Below are 16745 nucleotides of genomic sequence, written 5' to 3'. Positions count from 1 at the left end.
TGACTTCATCTCTGTATACAAAAGTAGTTTGGGCTTGACCTAAATTGATATAACTAAGAAAGATACTAGCTTAAGCCAAGAATATGGCTCAGTATGAGAGTGCGTACCTAGCATGAAGACTGGGGTTCAGTTCCTTCCACTAAAAAATTAACATGTCAGTAGAATGAAATCTGATATATGGAATATAAAAATTAAGAAAACAGACTCAACTATATTTAGTATAAAGCATTATACAGTAACTTGAGTTATGTTTATTATTTTGTCTATAAATTTGAAATTCTGTTTCAGAGTAGTTGAGTTACATTTGTTGCTGTAACAAAGTAAAAACAGCTTGCCCAGTCTGTAAGGGAGATCACATAGGGCTTCACAGAGCCTTGTCCTAGACCCCTCTAACAATCTGAAACAGCTTCTTAGCCCTAGCCACCTCTGACACTCAGCTAAATGGCTCTCGGTTGTGGGAGTAGACTACACTGTAGGATGGTTAGCAACATCCCTGGCTTCTGCCAAGTAAATGCTATTTTAACACCTCCTAGTTGTAGCATCCGAAGATCGATAGTGCCAGATGTTCTCCAGAGGGAAACCTGGTGCGAGGGAAACATACGGCAAGATATTAAAACTAATACACCTTTATTTCTGGGGCATCTTTTCCAAATTCCTTGGATTCAGAATCTGGAATGTCTTGAAGTAGTTTTAAAGGGGCGGGTAAGGGGAATGTTGGGTATAACGTGCCTATAATCGTAGCATTCAGAAAGCAGAAGCAGGAGTATTGCCACAGTTCAGGGCCAGTCTGATCTGATCTACATAGTGGATGTCCTATCTCCAAGCAAAAAGGAAAGATACCTGTAGGGTGTCTTTATGAGCTTGCATACATCCTCCATGTAGTGTGATTTTTTTTAAATGTGGATAATCTTAGCTTTACTTTGTTCTTTTTGATTATTTGTAGAAAGAAAGAAAACTATTACAGAATAAGAGACTGGATTTGGATGCTGCAAAAACGAGACTTAAAAAGGCAAAAGCTGCAGAAACTAAAAGTTCAGTAAGTAGTGTATGTTTATCTGTTTCTAATAGAAAAATACTTTGGCTTAATAACTTCAAAAGTATTTTACTAGTACACTGTTTAAGGTATAGACTAGACTATGGCATTTGGAGTGTATTTTTGTCTTGAAAGAGATTGATGAGAACTAAATACAAGTAAAAACAAGTGGTCATTATCGAGAGGCATTAGTTCCCAACACAGAGGTGGTGCTGCAACTGCTCTGTGCTTCATTCCTAGTGTGCGTGGCTAATAGGCTTTTTAGGAAAATAATTATAGTAGGAAATGGGGGAGGGAGGATTTTAATCAAGATGAAAATGAATCAAGTTTGAGAATATTTGCCTATGACAAAATAATTTTCTTTCCGTATCTAACTCAAAATAAGTAAAGGAATTATCATCAAGAATAGTTTCAAAAGATTGAATAGTATTAGCTGGGCCGTGGTGATGCACGCCTTTAATCCAAGCACTCAGGAGACAGAGGCAGGCGGATCTCTGTGAGTTTGAGGCCAGCCTGGTCTATGAGAGCTAGTTCTAGGACAGCCAGCGCTGTTACACAGAGAAATTCTGTCTCAAAAAACCAAAAAAAAAAAAAAAAATTTGAATAGTTTCCCTCGTAGCTTGTTCAAAGAGGAAGAAACCCATGTGGATTAATAAGTTTTGCTATAGTTTTTAGAAAACCAGCCTTAAAATAGTTTTTTAAATTATCTATTAAAATGATAGTCCAGTGCTTTTATGTATAACTTTTATTAAGTAGTTTTAAACTTTAGTCTAATAGGCATGCTGTCTATATTTTCATTCTATTATATACAGCACTTAAATTAGATTTAAATTCTAACAGTTTGAAAAATAGTATAAGCGAGTGTGAGTTTGTTAGAGGAATTAGCATTTTAATTTGAGCTTAAGGATGTGTTTTGTTAAGAGGCATAAATAATATCTGGACTCCCCACCACACCCACAGTCATTTTATAATAAGCATATAGTTACAATGCTGGTGATGTCGATAGTTTTCTTTGGAGAAAGAAAGGTTGAAAATTGCTCTATGGTGAAATTGGTGCTTTGTATTAGCTACCCCTCCGGGAGGGCTAGCTTTGATAAGAGATTAAATGCAAATTCACTCTCATTTCCATGTCTCCATTTATTATGACATCATTACCACAGTGTGATTCCCCTTAAACAAGCTATCTGTAAAATTAAAATTTATAAAAGAATGCTGTAGATAGCAAGAGACCCTACTGGTTTCTAGTTGTTAAGATAAATGAATTCGTTTGAATTTACTTTAAGATACAAATTTTATAATTAGGAAAGTCTTACCAAGAATCATTGGGAAAAATTATCTAGAGTAGAAAAAACTTTGATGATTACGGAATAAGAATAATATTACCAGGCTCCAACACAAACATTTATTTAACAACCATTGTGATGCTTCTTTATGATGGCTGCTTTTCAACCTAGAAAAGTGCCGGGAAGCACACAGATCCAGCTGTAACTGCCCTTTGGTATTACTGGCGTGTGGCACCACTGTAGAATGCGTAGGAACTAAATAGAATCGCCTTCTGAAGAGTGATTCTTCTTGAGACATCTGGAAAAGTTGTTGGCAGTTGATACAGCCATGAAATTTCATGTTCAGAATTAAAAGATGATACAGGTGGTATAACCCAGCAATTTATGTAAAGGTTTTTAGAATTACTACATGGTACAATCAAATTTATCTGTAGACAAATAATGAAGATATTAGCCCAGACAAAAATTTGTTCTTATTTTTTTCTCAATGATTCATTCTTTTCATTCTTTTTCAAACATATTGCCATAAGTCTGAATTACTTTTTGCCCTGGCTTTCAAGTAAATGAAAATGATACAGACCACTGGAAGTTTGGTTTTGCTTTTTATTTACTTATTTTTTTGCTTTTTTTCTGATACTTTTCTTGGTGTTGAGTTGGCAAGTACCCTAAATATTGTTTAATTTCACTGTTTTGTTTTTTAATGTGGATTATTTTGTGACTACCCATTACTGTCCTAGTGAGGTCTGGAAGCTAGGTTTATTCTACTTTCTAAAATGCGTTCTTTACTGTTTTCCTGTTGTCGCTCTTTTAATTCTCTTTGTGAGATGGACTCTAATACAAAGTTCATTAATAGTGCAAAATTTCTGCTACCCTCAGTTCACAAATTTTTAGATTAAACTTTTTGATGATTTAGCCCTATCAATAAAAAAGTTTTTGACCTACCTGTGTCTAGTATTGACTAATTTATGTCTACTGGTTACTGTATTGAAGAAAGGTAAAACAACATCACAGGCATTTCCCAAAATATGCCGGCTTCGTCAAAAAGGAAATGAGTAGTTTGTTGATGCAGTAAGACTTCTACTGAGAGTGTGACCTAGCTATAGACTACTTGCCCTGGATTCTGTTCCCTGCATTACAAAATAAATAACAATAAAGTGAAATAAGCCAGACATAGATACACCTGTAATCCCTCTGCTACGTAGTGATGTTGAGGCTGGCATGGGGTGAATGAGAAACGTCAAAAAAAAAAAAAAAAAAAGTAAATAAGTTTGCCAGAATCAAGAAAAAACTTGATTTTTAAATTATATTTGGTAACTTAATATTAGCTTTTTAAAATTTTAATGAGAAAAAAATGCTGTTTTTAGTGTTTTCTAGCATTTAAAGGAATCTGAGAAAAACGGTCCTTCAGGTAATTCACATAGCGAATGTTCTCTCCATGGACATAAGTAATGCCACAGCCATCTAAATCTTTGCCCTGTAATCCTAGTAGGTTAGAACACTGTCTGCACCCGTAACTTTACCTGTACGCATTTGCGTTTTGGTTTATTAGAATTACAGGGACTGTGTGACTTTCATACTTATGAGGAAGCTCTGGCTGAGAACTGAAAGAGGAATTGGTTAGAGATGCCAAAAATACACAGCATAGAAATGAGGTTTTAATAGGAAGTTTGTTGGTATGAAGTAGGCATTTATAGATGAAAATTTAATTGTGTTAGTTAATTTGTAATTTTTAAAGAGGTATGTTTCCCCCAAACAAGTCTGGTTTGAAATAAATACCAACTGGCTTTTATTTTGAAAATTCTTTATCTTTGGGTAGGCACCGTTATATGAAATATGTAGAAAAACAAATACAGTTTGTTTGGTTTTTTAGCTAGAAAGAAGAGCAGCTCTTAGCATGTGCTTTACTGTACAGAAGTGACTTGTTCCGGTGTGTTCATAGGTATAATGTGTTCTTTGTCTCCCACCTATGCACTTAAGCAACTAAACTCCGCCCGCCTTGAAGGAGATAGCATTATGGTAAATTTCTCTTACATGCTCAACTTCCTGCATGTAAAATGGCTGAAGGTTTGTTGGCCTACTGTGTTTTCTACATCTTCAGTAAAATGCCTTCTCTTGCTATTAGCTACATGTAGAAATCTAAATAGCTAAAGTTAATTATTGATTATGTCTGGGGGAAAAATGCCACTTGAAGTGATACTGAAACCTGAAGATCTGCCAAATTTGTAGGTCATATTAAAACAGATTTTAAAATCATTGGTGTGTACAAAACAGATTTTAAAATTATTGGTGTATAATGCTCTTTTACATTTAGCAGAGATGGTAGTTTAGTGTTAGTTTAGACTGCAGTTTCATTGTGCTACTTGTAACAGTGAAAATCACCAAGATTTACCTTACTTAGAAAACAGTAAAAGTATACAAATTAACTTTGTTTTTTGTTTAATAACTTCAATATTTACCATATCGTTATTGAAATTCAATATGGAATTTTTTTCTGCCATTCCAGGATGAGACAAATTCCCATGGCCAGGGCTATTCCATATCCAGTGCAAACTCAAAATTTCAGAGTAGTGATAGCCTGGAATAAGAGAATGAAAGTTGTTTATAATAACTAATGTACACATTGAGCTCAAATTGAAGAAAGTTTTGAGATGTTACATTTGTTTTGGTTTTTGTTTTTTTAATAAAATAAAATTATGTGAAGATAGGAAAAGACTTAATTCATGTTAGCCTCTAGCAATTGATAGTCCTTGGAGCTGGGTACATGGTTCAGTCAGTATAGTGCTTGCCATGCACTCAGAAGGACCTGGGTTTGGATTCCCAGCACCCACATAAAAAATCCATATATTGCAGTGCATATCTACAACCCCAGCACTGGAGGCCAGGGTAGAGATGGGAAGATCCCTATTGCTAATTGGTAAGTTCCAGGTTCAGTAAGAGACCCTGGTCAAACGTAAGGTGGAGAGCAGACAAAAAAGACACCTAAAGTCAATCCCTACCCTCTACATATATGCACCACTACCACCACCCCATCATGCACACGCGCACACACATGCAAATTAATTCTTGGAATTATAGTATAAATAAATTACTGCCATTTAAAGTGACAAGAAATCAATAGTCTACTTAATAATTAATGGGTCATTGATTGCTTTTATTCTATTAGCATTGAATTAAACCATGAGAAATAAACCTGATGTTTTGGAATTTGCCTTTGTTCCCAACTATTAATTTTTGAAGTGCTGGCTAAATTACAGCTTTCGTTATATAGCAAGAGAACGTATTATTTATTTCCATTTTCCTATCTATAGGTAATTGAAAAGGGTGAGACTATTTCAGTCATTTTTAATTTTGTATAAATCAGGTTTTCTTTTGTCCATGGTAAAAATATCTTAAACAATTTGCAAAACTTTGCTTGATTTATTAATAGCATTTGTTTTACAGTCGTTTATCATCTACTTACATTAAGATCTTTAACTGGCAACCTTAAATTTATTATATTTCAAATTGACTGTTTCTAAAAAAAAAAAAAGTTTTATCAGTAACATTCAACGTCTATATATCCTTTTATTTACTAAAATTTTAGAATTTATACCTGAAAGAAAAGTTAGAAATCATGCAGTTCAAACCTCTCATTTTACATTAGAGACTCTGTCAGTCTTCTATGAAAGGTCAAATATTCTCAATTTGCGAAAACTTAAGTTATTATCTGTAGAGTTAGAATATTTTGAAGTTGGTAGTATTGATGCATATAAAAGACTTCAAAATATATTCAGCTATACTGATTTGCATTACTATTGTGTTTACTTTGTAAGGGGGAGACTATGCCATTTAAATTAAGTTTATTTTTCTATACTAAGTTGTAGGAAATGTTAAATTCCAACTTCATTTCATGCTCTAAATTTCTCTCTAATTTTTAATGCTGGCTAGATTTGGGCAGAGGAAGTGACAAAAGTAAGTAAAATTTTAAACTACAGAATCATGAAACAAGAATTTAATTGGTAATCATTCAGTAAATGTTAAATGGACACGAGCCTTGGAGCCACTCACAATTATGGACTATGTTGCAATTCTTTTAATATCAAAAAATTAAGGAAATTATCAAGTTTGTTTACTGTTAGCAATTTCACACAGCAATGGAATTGAGCTCCAAAGATGCTGTATATACCATGGGGAACCCTAGACAACAGTTAAGCAAGTGGCTCCGTATTAGTGCCTTGCTAGAAGACAGGTGAAATACTTGATTTATTCATTGACAATTATTTTTTCAAATGTAAAGAATACTGAATGTTGTGACCGCCTGTCTTCAGAGAACTGGGTTTTAGGGAAGTAACGGTTGTTCTCTTGAGCACCAAAATGAAATTTTCTTTCACTTTAGTAGAAAATGTAAAGTAAATTTTATACCTGTAAAATGTATAGTTCATAGCTGCATAAAACACAGCATAACAAATAATTTTATTTACAATCAACATCATAATTACATTTTCATCATTGTACAATGTGACAGATCTTTTAGTTTTTTGTCTTCTCCCTTTGTGTCATACTGCTACTTGTAAAAGCTCACCAGTCTGCCTGTTGTCAGCTGCCCCTCTGCCTCTGTTACCATCTCTCACTTTCTCTTGGCTGGGAAAAGAAAGTAAATAGGAAAAGCATAATTTTAGTGCAGATTAATTTCCAAAGTTAGTTGAGGTCTTCAGACATTGTCCTTGACTCCCCATTCTTAGACTTACCAAAGTCTGCATTCCAAATGAGGATAATGTTAGTAATTGAGGGTGGGTACTTACTGTGGCCTCAGATATTTACATAGCTTGGTGAGCCTTGATTTTTATTCTATCACTTAGAAAATTGCTGATTCTACAGTGTGTTTCATGCATAGTTTGTTGAACTATTGATTGTGTGGCTTGGCAGTGCAGTGTGAAATGCTTAAGATCTCACCTTCCTGTGTGGAATCTTAATCAGCCTAGTGTGGTCCCACCATGGCTTCTGAGTTCTTTTGAACCTCCAGCATGAAAAGAACGCAGAATATGTGAGAGAATATAAGTTGAGCCATAAAATTGGGCTGTAATAAAAATACCATGACCAAAAGCAACCTAAGGTAGAAAGTTTATTTTGACCCACAGTTCGAGAGGGAGAGTCCACCATGGCAGGGCAGGGCAACAGGAGCAGGAAGCTGGCTGATCACATTTTCAACCAGTCCTAGGAAACAAAGAGAGAAAACAGGAAGTGGGGCAAGGCTATAGACTCGGAAAGCTCACCACAGAGTTGTACTTCCTCCAGCAAGGTGCACCTTCTAAATATTCCATGACCTCCTGTCTTAGGTTTCATTCCTGTGAAGAGACAGACACTGCACCGGTGGCAACTCTTATAATGAAAAGCGTTCAATTGGGGGTGCTTACAGTTTCAGAGGTTTAGTCCATTGTCTTCATGGCAGGAAAGCATGCAGCATGCAGGCAGGCTTGGTGCTGGAGAAAGAGCTGAGAGTTCTACATCCCGATCTAAAGGCAACAGGAAAGGCAAGACACTGGGCCTGATTTGAGCATCTGAAACCCAAAACCCACCTCCAATGACACACTTCCTCTAACAAGGCCACACATCCACTCCTATGAGGGGGATATTTTCATTCAAACCACCACACCTCCCAAAATAGTATCACCAACTTTGGACTGTTCAGTACATGAGCCAATGAAGGACATTTTTCATTCAGACCTCCACTTGGGGCATCTTTCCTTAGTACAAATTCATAAAAAAATTATGTCTACAAGACTGAAAAGTAAGCTGGGCAGTGAGTGATTGCTCACGCCTTTAATCCCAGCACTTGGGAAGCAGAGGCAGGCGGATCTCTGTGAGTTTGAGACCAACCTGGTCAACAAGAACTAGTGCCAGCACAGGCTCCAAAACTACAGAGAAACCTGTCTCAAAAAAACAAAAACAAAAACCCTGAAAAGTAGGGGAAATTTATATTTTTTAAAAATGTATTATATAAGAGTATATGAAAGCATAGTAAATTTGTCTAAGGATTTGAGTTCTTTTAGTATATTTTAACTTCTATCATTTTATAATTTAAAAAATGTACAGAATTCAAAACTTTATGTTCCTAAAGACCTAACCTAAGCCCATACGTAAGTAGGTAGGTCAGCCAAGATTGTTAGAGCAAATCCTCAGTAGTATGATGAGCTTTTCTAGAATATAGATACTGGATTGTGATACCACCACCTGATAGCTTGCCCATTTTCCAAGTTACATCTTAAAGGATCTCTTCCTATACACCAATCCATGTTAAACTGTCATAGTAAATAGGTAGTTTGCTAGCAGTAATTAGATGGTCTTTTCCCCACTAATCTTTACTTTAATAGTAAATTAAGTCAGAAAGAAAAAAGACACTCTAGAAGATCAATGATTATTGGTAAAATTCATTGTCTCTAAGCCTCTCTTCTTTGTCATTTCTTGTTCATTAAACTGATGATTGTTGTTGGAGAGGCCACCTGTTCATTTCCTGACCACCCAGACTCCTGAAAAAAAAAAAAACACAGAGAAACTGTATTAATTAAATCACTGTTTGGCCTGTTAGCTCTAGCTTCTTATTGGCTAGCTCTTACATCTTAATTTAACCCATCTCTGTTAATCTTTGTATTGCCTCGTGGCTGTGGTTTACCAGCAAGGTTCCGGCTTGTCTGTTCCTGGCAGCAGCTATATGGTGTCTCCTGACTCTGCCTTCTTTCTCCCAGCATTCAGTTTAGTTTTCCCCACCTAGCTCTGCTCTACCCTATCACAGGCCAAGGCAGTTTTCTTATTCATTAACCAATCAAAGCAACATAAGGACTTCCCATATCAGATGATGCTTATTATTCTTTATTATATTGGTCAGGTAGATAGACAGTTCAGGACATTTGACTATTTATAGCAACCTTGAAGTTATACTGGAGCTTGTTGAAGAGATGAGGCTCATTCCTGCTGTTTACTTTCTCAGAATCTCAAGTCTGGACAGTGCAGTGTGACTCTCCAGGCTTCATAGTATGGTGCTGTTCAGCTGAAGTTAACATTAAATTTTTTCAGACTTAGAAGACTAATGCCATGGCTTTAATGAGATAATACTGTCTTTGTTTCCTTTTCTGGCCATTACAGCATTGTCATCATTTCAAGTCTCATGTGTCTTGCTCACTTTCAGCTGACACCTAAGCTTGTCATTTCTTTATGTTTGTATGCAAGTAGTCATGTTCATACATCAGACTGCACTTTCACAAACACCTGTGTGCATCGAGCCCACTTTACCTTTGAAGTTCATTTATTTGGGTTTCCTGGAGGTTTTTCTATTAAGAAAAGCTATTTTGTAGTCCATCAAGCAGAACAGTAGTGTGGTAACAAGTGTGACCTGAGGTGATTGATGTTTTTTATGCCTTCTGGGAAAAGAACACTGATTCTTTCCATGAACTTTTTTCTGTTTCCTACTGCCTTCCAGAGAAAATTGACTTTAGGCCTCCTAAAGTATTTGGCTTGACTTGAAGTTAATATATTAACTTTAATTATTGTGTAATACAATTCAAGCTTATTTTTATAAATCTAGTCTAGTGATCAGTGTTTACTTAATCCCCCTCCCCAAGTTCTGCCACCAGTAGGATGGTAGATCAACTGACTGACCGTGCACTTCTTTGTTAGCTGACTTATGGGGTCACTTTTGTCCCCAAAGAATAAAAGAAAGAAGGCTATGGGAGGAAAGAGTTTGACCTTGCTCTAATACATCTAAGAAGTGATGTCAGTTGTCTGCCTTTGGGTCACTATGCTGGAGACTCTCACTAGCGATGGTTTCCAGTAGTGGAGTTAAGCTTGTTGTTTCAAATAAACTGTGAAGTTTAATTTTTCCTCCTCATTTTCCTACCAGCTACTTCTAACCAAAGTTTTGACATCTTTAATGCCAGGATTTAGTATATTTAGATTTTGTTAACTTTACAGTAAACTGTTTTGTTCCTGCACCAAACAGAAGCCAGCAGCACCACCTACTTCTCCTTTCCAAAGTCAGCGGCTGGATCTTGGTGACTCGAAGAGTATTTGTATCATCAAATCAGGGTCTTAGTGGACTTCCTTTTCCTTGAGTCAGTGTATTAGCACACTGAAGACCAGCCGTAACTGCTAGGAAACTTTTAAACCCTAATCTTAATAAACAATGCTCCTGACTAAAGCCTGTTGTACATACTTTAGAGAGAAATTGTAAAAGAGTTAAATTGTAAGACAATCAAGAACTGTCTTAGCAACAAGTGGTTATTAACTAAACACAAGAGGTGGAAATCCTTTGGCTTTGAAATTGACGACTGTTGTTAACTTTAAGTATGGAGGAGAAAAGCACACAGTAATAAATTGGAATTTTTGAACATAATATTGTTTTATACTTATAAAACTATATATGGTACTGAGGATTTTATAAAAAAATACTAGAAAAGGTATACGATATCATGACTGTCATAATATGTCTTCAGACTGTAAAGCTTTGGCATGAGTCAGGTGTGGGTGAGGAATAAATTCTGTTCATTGTGTTTGGCGACACAATTAGGAAAACCAGTTAAGGCGCGCACGCGCATACACACACACAGAAAGTTAGGGGATCTTCAAATTCTTATTTGGAGTATATTGAGGGATTTTTTGAGGGGTCCTGTGTAAAGTAAACTAAATCTTCTAATGAGACCCTGAAAGTGTATTCTGATTTAAGTCTGAACAGGAATTACGAATAACTCAAAGTGAATTTGATCGTCAAGCAGAGATTACCCGACTTCTGCTAGAGGGAATCAGCAGTACACACGTGAGTATTGAATCATTCTGAACAAAAGACGCTGAGACAGCACTTAGGCAGCTAAGGAGTTTGTGAAGTTAAAGACACCCTGAGCTACATAACAGACACTGCCTTTAAGGAAAGCTTCTTGCATAGTTATCTATCAAGGAGAGTTTGAAGTGTGTGATTTTAGAAGCAATCTGAAGAAATATTAAAATTTTATATATCATCACCCATTTTGCCCGTTTCATAAATCTTCATGTTGCTTCTTCTTGGCTAAACAAAGTTTGTCAATATATTGATCACCAGTAATTAGACCTAATAAACCTGATCGGAATATGAGCATTAATCAGCTTTGTAGTAGGATACTGCAGGTTACCTCCCTCGTGACAGTGTTATCCTTTGTTCCTCCTGGCTTGTGCCATTTGAAGAACTGAGAACTGACTGTAACTTTTCCATTGCAGGCCCATCATCTCCGCTGTCTGAATGACTTCGTAGAAGCCCAGATGACATACTATGCACAGTGTTACCAGTACATGTTAGACCTCCAGAAACAACTGGGAAGGTAGCAATTTCCTTTTCCTATATGAAAGTCATGTGGGTCAAGTGGAGACTGGAAAGGAGGCTCAGTGAGTGAGCACTAAGCCCACAAGCAGGAGGACCTGAATAAAGCAGACTCAGCAGCATGCATCTGTAATCCCAGCACCCTGACAGCAACGTGATGGGCAGAGACAAGAAAAGCCCCACTTCTGGGCCTGGGAACACGAGACTTACAGGGACACAGGTTTAGCAGGAACATGAGGTTGGCAGGGACATTAGGGAGGGCATTAGAGAAGAAAATGAATGAAAGCAAAGCATAACACGTATACATGAAAATGCTGAGATAAATCTCATTACTTTGCATAGTAACAACAAAAAAAAAGACTTCTTTTTTTAAGTCCTGATGAAAGAAGTTCACATGTTTTCATTTTTTATGAGTGAGGCTGGTGAGCTGGCTCAGTGGGTAAAGAGGCTCCTGCTGCCAGCCCTGATGGCTTGAGTTCAGTTCCCAGAACCCACATGGTAGCTGGAGAGAACTGGCACCTGGAAAGTGTCCTCTGACCACTACATGCCCACCTTGGCGCACATACATGCACATACCACAGAAAATAACTGAAATTTAATAAAAAATATTTAAGATTTTTATCTATAATCCAATAGCAGGGATGACAATTGAAAGAGTTAAGGATTTTGTTAGTTTGTATACAATTCCTTTTTGTTTTGTTTTGTAATTATCAGACTTTTGAAGTAACAGAAATCAATGTTACCAGAGATGAGAAAATAATTAAGGGAATAATTTTTTAGTGCTATTTAAAGTAGATGTATTTGAGACTTAACTTTTCTCTTACTACTGAATACTTTTTGCTGTTAGTTGAAGAAGATAAATACAGCTACATTAATACTTTGTTACCTTAAAGGTAAGTTAATTCTTCATATTAATTTTGGAATAATCCAAAGACCTCGAGCCCCTTACACAATTATTTCAAGTATGATAATGTACCTTAAAGCAAAATAGTATATAAAGCCCATAGTTGAATCAGTTAATTCTCAAATACTTATATAATACCTGCCTTAGGCCCCAAGTACATTCTGGAGTTATATCAGCAAACAAAACAAGCTAGGTACTTGCCCTGATGGAGCTCACGTTGTAAGGTGACATTGGAGATAATATAAAGTCTAAGCAGAGCACCAGCTATGGATAGACCAGCCATATAAAATGGGAAGGAGCAGGGTGTTGTGAGGACGTCTATTTGTGACCCAGCTGCATCTAGCTGAGTTCTCCTGGTGGAGTTATTTTACTGGGAGACATGTAGATGAAGAACAAGGCAGAGAATGTTACAAGCAAACCAGGGTACGGAGGAAAGAGAAGCAGCAAGGTTCTCTTTAAGTAATCACCAATACTTCATTCTAGTGAAAGCATAGCAGTGAATGGAGGAAGGAATTGGTTGTAAGGCTAGAGAAGTTGACAAGGTTGCCTTAAAAGTAAATCATTAAAAGGTGTTTGGCATTTATATAACCATTAAGAGGAGTAATAGGTGAGAAGGAAAACATTAAAATACTATGTCAAGAAATACTGTTTAAAAGGGTCACTGCCTTGTCCGTTCTGAAAACGTATCCTTCAGATGTAGGCCTAGACCAAAGTTAGCCAACATCACAAAAGCTAATTTTAGATCTTCAAAATAAACTGTAGCCTGTTATTTTTAGATCTGGTAGTTCTGCCTGGTTCACATCTGTACATTCTTAGTGTTTGTTAGTTTTGTTAGTGGTATTCGTGTCTGAAGGCAGAGCACTTTAAGCCTGAGGAATTATAACAGTTCCTTCCCACTGTGCCAGATACTCTGGAAGTCCAGCAGATGGGCTGCGCTTGCTAACCATTCATATTTAATTCTCTTAAAGCCACCAAGTCCTTGGCACTCAGCCACTCAGACAGAGCTTCATGGCTGGTGCTGAGGTGTAGCACTGCACAAAGTCAAGCCAGTGCTGTTCTGGTGAAGACGGCCCATCCTGCCTCTGTCTCCCATTAAGGACCAGTGACAGAAGTGGGAACCTTTTCGTCGAGATACATTTTCCAAGAGGGTCAGATGTCATGGCACATGTCCAAAATCCCGGCAACTGCTTATTCAGCTTACAGTTACTGAAATTAATAAGGTCTTGATGGGAGTATGAGGCAGCATAGCAACTGGGATCTCGTGTAAAATCGACAAGAGGTTCATGGACATAGGAGGCTAAAGTTTTGAGGAATTGTCTGTATGTATGGCTCTTAGAATCACCAAGAATTAAGATGTAGTATCATTTGGTGTAGTCAGGAATTACATTTTAGAAATAAACATCTTCAGGTGTTTGCAACAAAAGGTGGTGGACAGTATACAGTTAAAATAATGTGAAGGTTGGGGCTGGAGAGATGGCTCAGCGATTAAGAGCATTGCCTGCTTTTCCAAAGGTCCTGAGTTCAATTCCTGGCAACCACATGGTGGCTCACAACCATCTGTAATGAGATCTTATGTCCTCTTCTGGCCTGCAGACATACAGACAGAATATTGTATACAAGATAAATAAATAAATTAATAAAAAAAAAACTTAAAAAAATAATGTGAAGTTCTGGAGAGTTACTTCGAGAAGAGTGGGAATGAGAAGCTTAGGATCCCTACACCCTTCATCTCTAGATCCAGCCGTAAGAGCAGTAAAGGAGAGAAACATGGCTTAAGGAAATAAAGTAATAAAGGGGATGTTGCTGGTAGCTGACTGATTTCTTGGTGGCACAGTGATCATAAAGACAATCTTATCAGACTATAGAGGTGGCTCGTGGTTAAGAAAATTTGTTCTTGAGAGGACCCAGATTCTATTCCCAACAACCATCTGTAACCCCAGTTCCAGGGATCCAACACAAATGTGTGGTGCACATACATGTGTGCAGGCAAGACATTTATACATATAAATCTTAAAAAAAATTAAGAACAAATGTTATTTTTCCATAGGCATGAATTTCATACAGTTTACCAGGTGAAAGGCCTTGTATATTTTAATGAATAGATTGACTAAAGCATAACTATGGGCCAGGGTGTATAACTCGGTAGGAGAGCATCTCACAGCATGCACAGGCCGACTGTTTCAATAGAGCATTGCTGGATAAGCAGTCTTAAAATGCAGTGGAAGCTAGACTGTGTCCCTTGTTTGTAGTAAGTGGTTTTTCCTTTTAAAATAATAGAAAAATTAACTCATGAAATTTGCCATATTCTCCTTTTGAGTCTTGCATTTCATCATAATTATCATAATAAATTAACTTGAACATTTTAATCTCTGAATCTGCATGCCCCTTAAAATAATTATAGCATACTTATTACTTGGCTGATAGGAAAATGTAATATATTGGTTTTGTGATAAAGCTCAGGTAATAAGATATTTCCCAAAAAAATTAAAGAAATTTCATTTTTACAATACTACCTACTCTTTAGCTTTTCTTTGTTTTTATTTATTTTGCTTCCTCACAGAGAAGAAAAGAGATTAATATTACTTACATACATACATGCATACATGTGTGTATATATACCTATACACACACTCACACAGAGCATATGTATCTTGGCAGCATTTAAGTATCCACACACACTGACCCAGGAAGGAATGTGAGCCAAAATGTTCTTTAAGTCAATAGAGAGAGACAGCTTCGAAGCAAGCCTTCAAGGATTTTATGTTTGAGTGCTACCCAAGAGGAAATGGGGAAGACAGCCCATACTTCCTCCCTGAAATATCAGTGTCTCTAAGTCTTCCTAGTGGGGAAGTTAGAGTTAGCAAATGGTGCCACCAAGTGGTGATAATGAGGAACTTCAGTCACTTTAAAATAGGTAATTGAGGGTTCGGTTTTTTGTTTTCCAACAGTTTTCCATCCAATTATCTTTCTAACAACAATCAGACTTCTGGGACACCTGTGCCCTCTGCTTTATCAAATGCGATTGGCCCTTCTGCTATGGCTTCAACCGGTAGCCTAGTAATCCCTTCTCCTTCCAACCTCAATGACCTTAAGGAATCAAGTGGAAGCAGGAAGGCCAGGGTGCTCTATGATTATGACGCTGCAAACAGTACTGAGCTGTCACTTCTGGCAGACGAGGTGAGTGAGTCCCGGTCTGAGACTAGGACAAAGTGGAAATAATGTATTATGAGTGCTTTGTGAATCCAGTTGTTGATGTTGACACTTAAAATTTCATTATGTATAGTAGATCAGTAGAAATCGTGTTTTAAATGTTCTACCTCTGTATGAAACTGCCACTGATAAAATCCATAACTTTTCAGCTAAATGTAAAATTTCAGCTAACTGGATGTTTAAAACCCTTAAATAGTAAAATAATTTAAACATATTTAATATAAATTTGATTTGTTTACAGTATGCTTGTTTTTAATATAATTAATAATTGGAAATATTATATTTTGTAGGTAATCACTGTGTTCAGTGTCGTTGGAATGGATTCAGACTGGCTAATGGGGGAGAGAGGAAATCAAAAAGGCAAGGTGCCAATTACCTACTTAGAACTTCTCAATTAAATAGGGAGACCGTGAAAGATTACCCCTCATGACACCATATTTATATACAGTAACTCTAAAGCAGGTTTAAGTATCTTTCATGTTAATGTCATAAGGGACTGAAAAGGAAAATTCACAAGCCATCAGAAACTGGCAGTTCTGCCAATAAATCGCATGGTTAATACTTCATTACAGATTTATGTTAGAGATTTCATGACAAGAATGTTTTCTTACACAGTTCTCTTTCTACCAAGGTTTCACTAACAAGCAACTTCTACTTTTGAGCCCCAATTTAAAAACAAAAGGATTGTTTTCTACTGAATTTTTCATTAACGGCAAACTTTTTCTTTTATGCAAAATAAATTTATTATGCATGATTCTAATGACTCATTTTTTAGGTAAATAGCCAAAGAATAAAGTAAAAACTCATATTTACCTTGCTGCCCAATAGGAATCAGATGACTTAAATACTGTGCGTTAGTGGGGTCTCCTGACTTTGGAGTTTTGTTTTCATTTGGTTTGGGTTGGGTTTGTTTATTTTTAAAGCACTACTTGAAAGTCTCTTTTAAACCTAAGTCCTTGAAAAATATTACTTTATTTCATAATGTTGTTAAGGTTG

At 36.6% G+C, this 16745-nt stretch overlaps 1 protein-coding gene across 3 annotated transcripts in view; it reads left to right on the top strand.

The window, feature by feature from the left end:
* Window positions 1–16505, top strand: part of Sh3glb1 (SH3 domain containing GRB2 like, endophilin B1) — a 29010-nt gene extending 12505 nt beyond the window's left edge. The window contains exons 5-11 of one of the 3 annotated variants that reach the window (XM_057792919.1): window positions 944–1036; window positions 4294–4380; window positions 6244–6267; window positions 11012–11101; window positions 11536–11636; window positions 15488–15716; window positions 16040–16505. In XM_057792919.1, the coding sequence (XP_057648902.1) occupies window positions 944–1036; window positions 4294–4380; window positions 6244–6267; window positions 11012–11101; window positions 11536–11636; window positions 15488–15716; window positions 16040–16147 (732 nt within the window). In that variant the 3' untranslated portion in view covers window positions 16148–16505. The remainder of the gene's footprint in view (window positions 1–943; window positions 1037–4293; window positions 4381–6243; window positions 6268–11011; window positions 11102–11535; window positions 11637–15487; window positions 15717–16039) is intronic. The other 2 variants (XM_057792920.1, XM_057792921.1) reach the window with 2 other exon arrangements.
* Window positions 16506–16745: the final 240 nt, after the last annotated feature.

Source organism: Chionomys nivalis, chromosome 18 (assembly GCF_950005125.1).
Source record: "Chionomys nivalis chromosome 18, mChiNiv1.1, whole genome shotgun sequence".
NCBI classification, from domain to species: Eukaryota; Metazoa; Chordata; class Mammalia; order Rodentia; family Cricetidae; genus Chionomys; species Chionomys nivalis.
The sequence above is the reverse complement of the archived record's forward strand: the minus strand, read 5'-3'. Positions and strand labels throughout refer to the sequence as shown.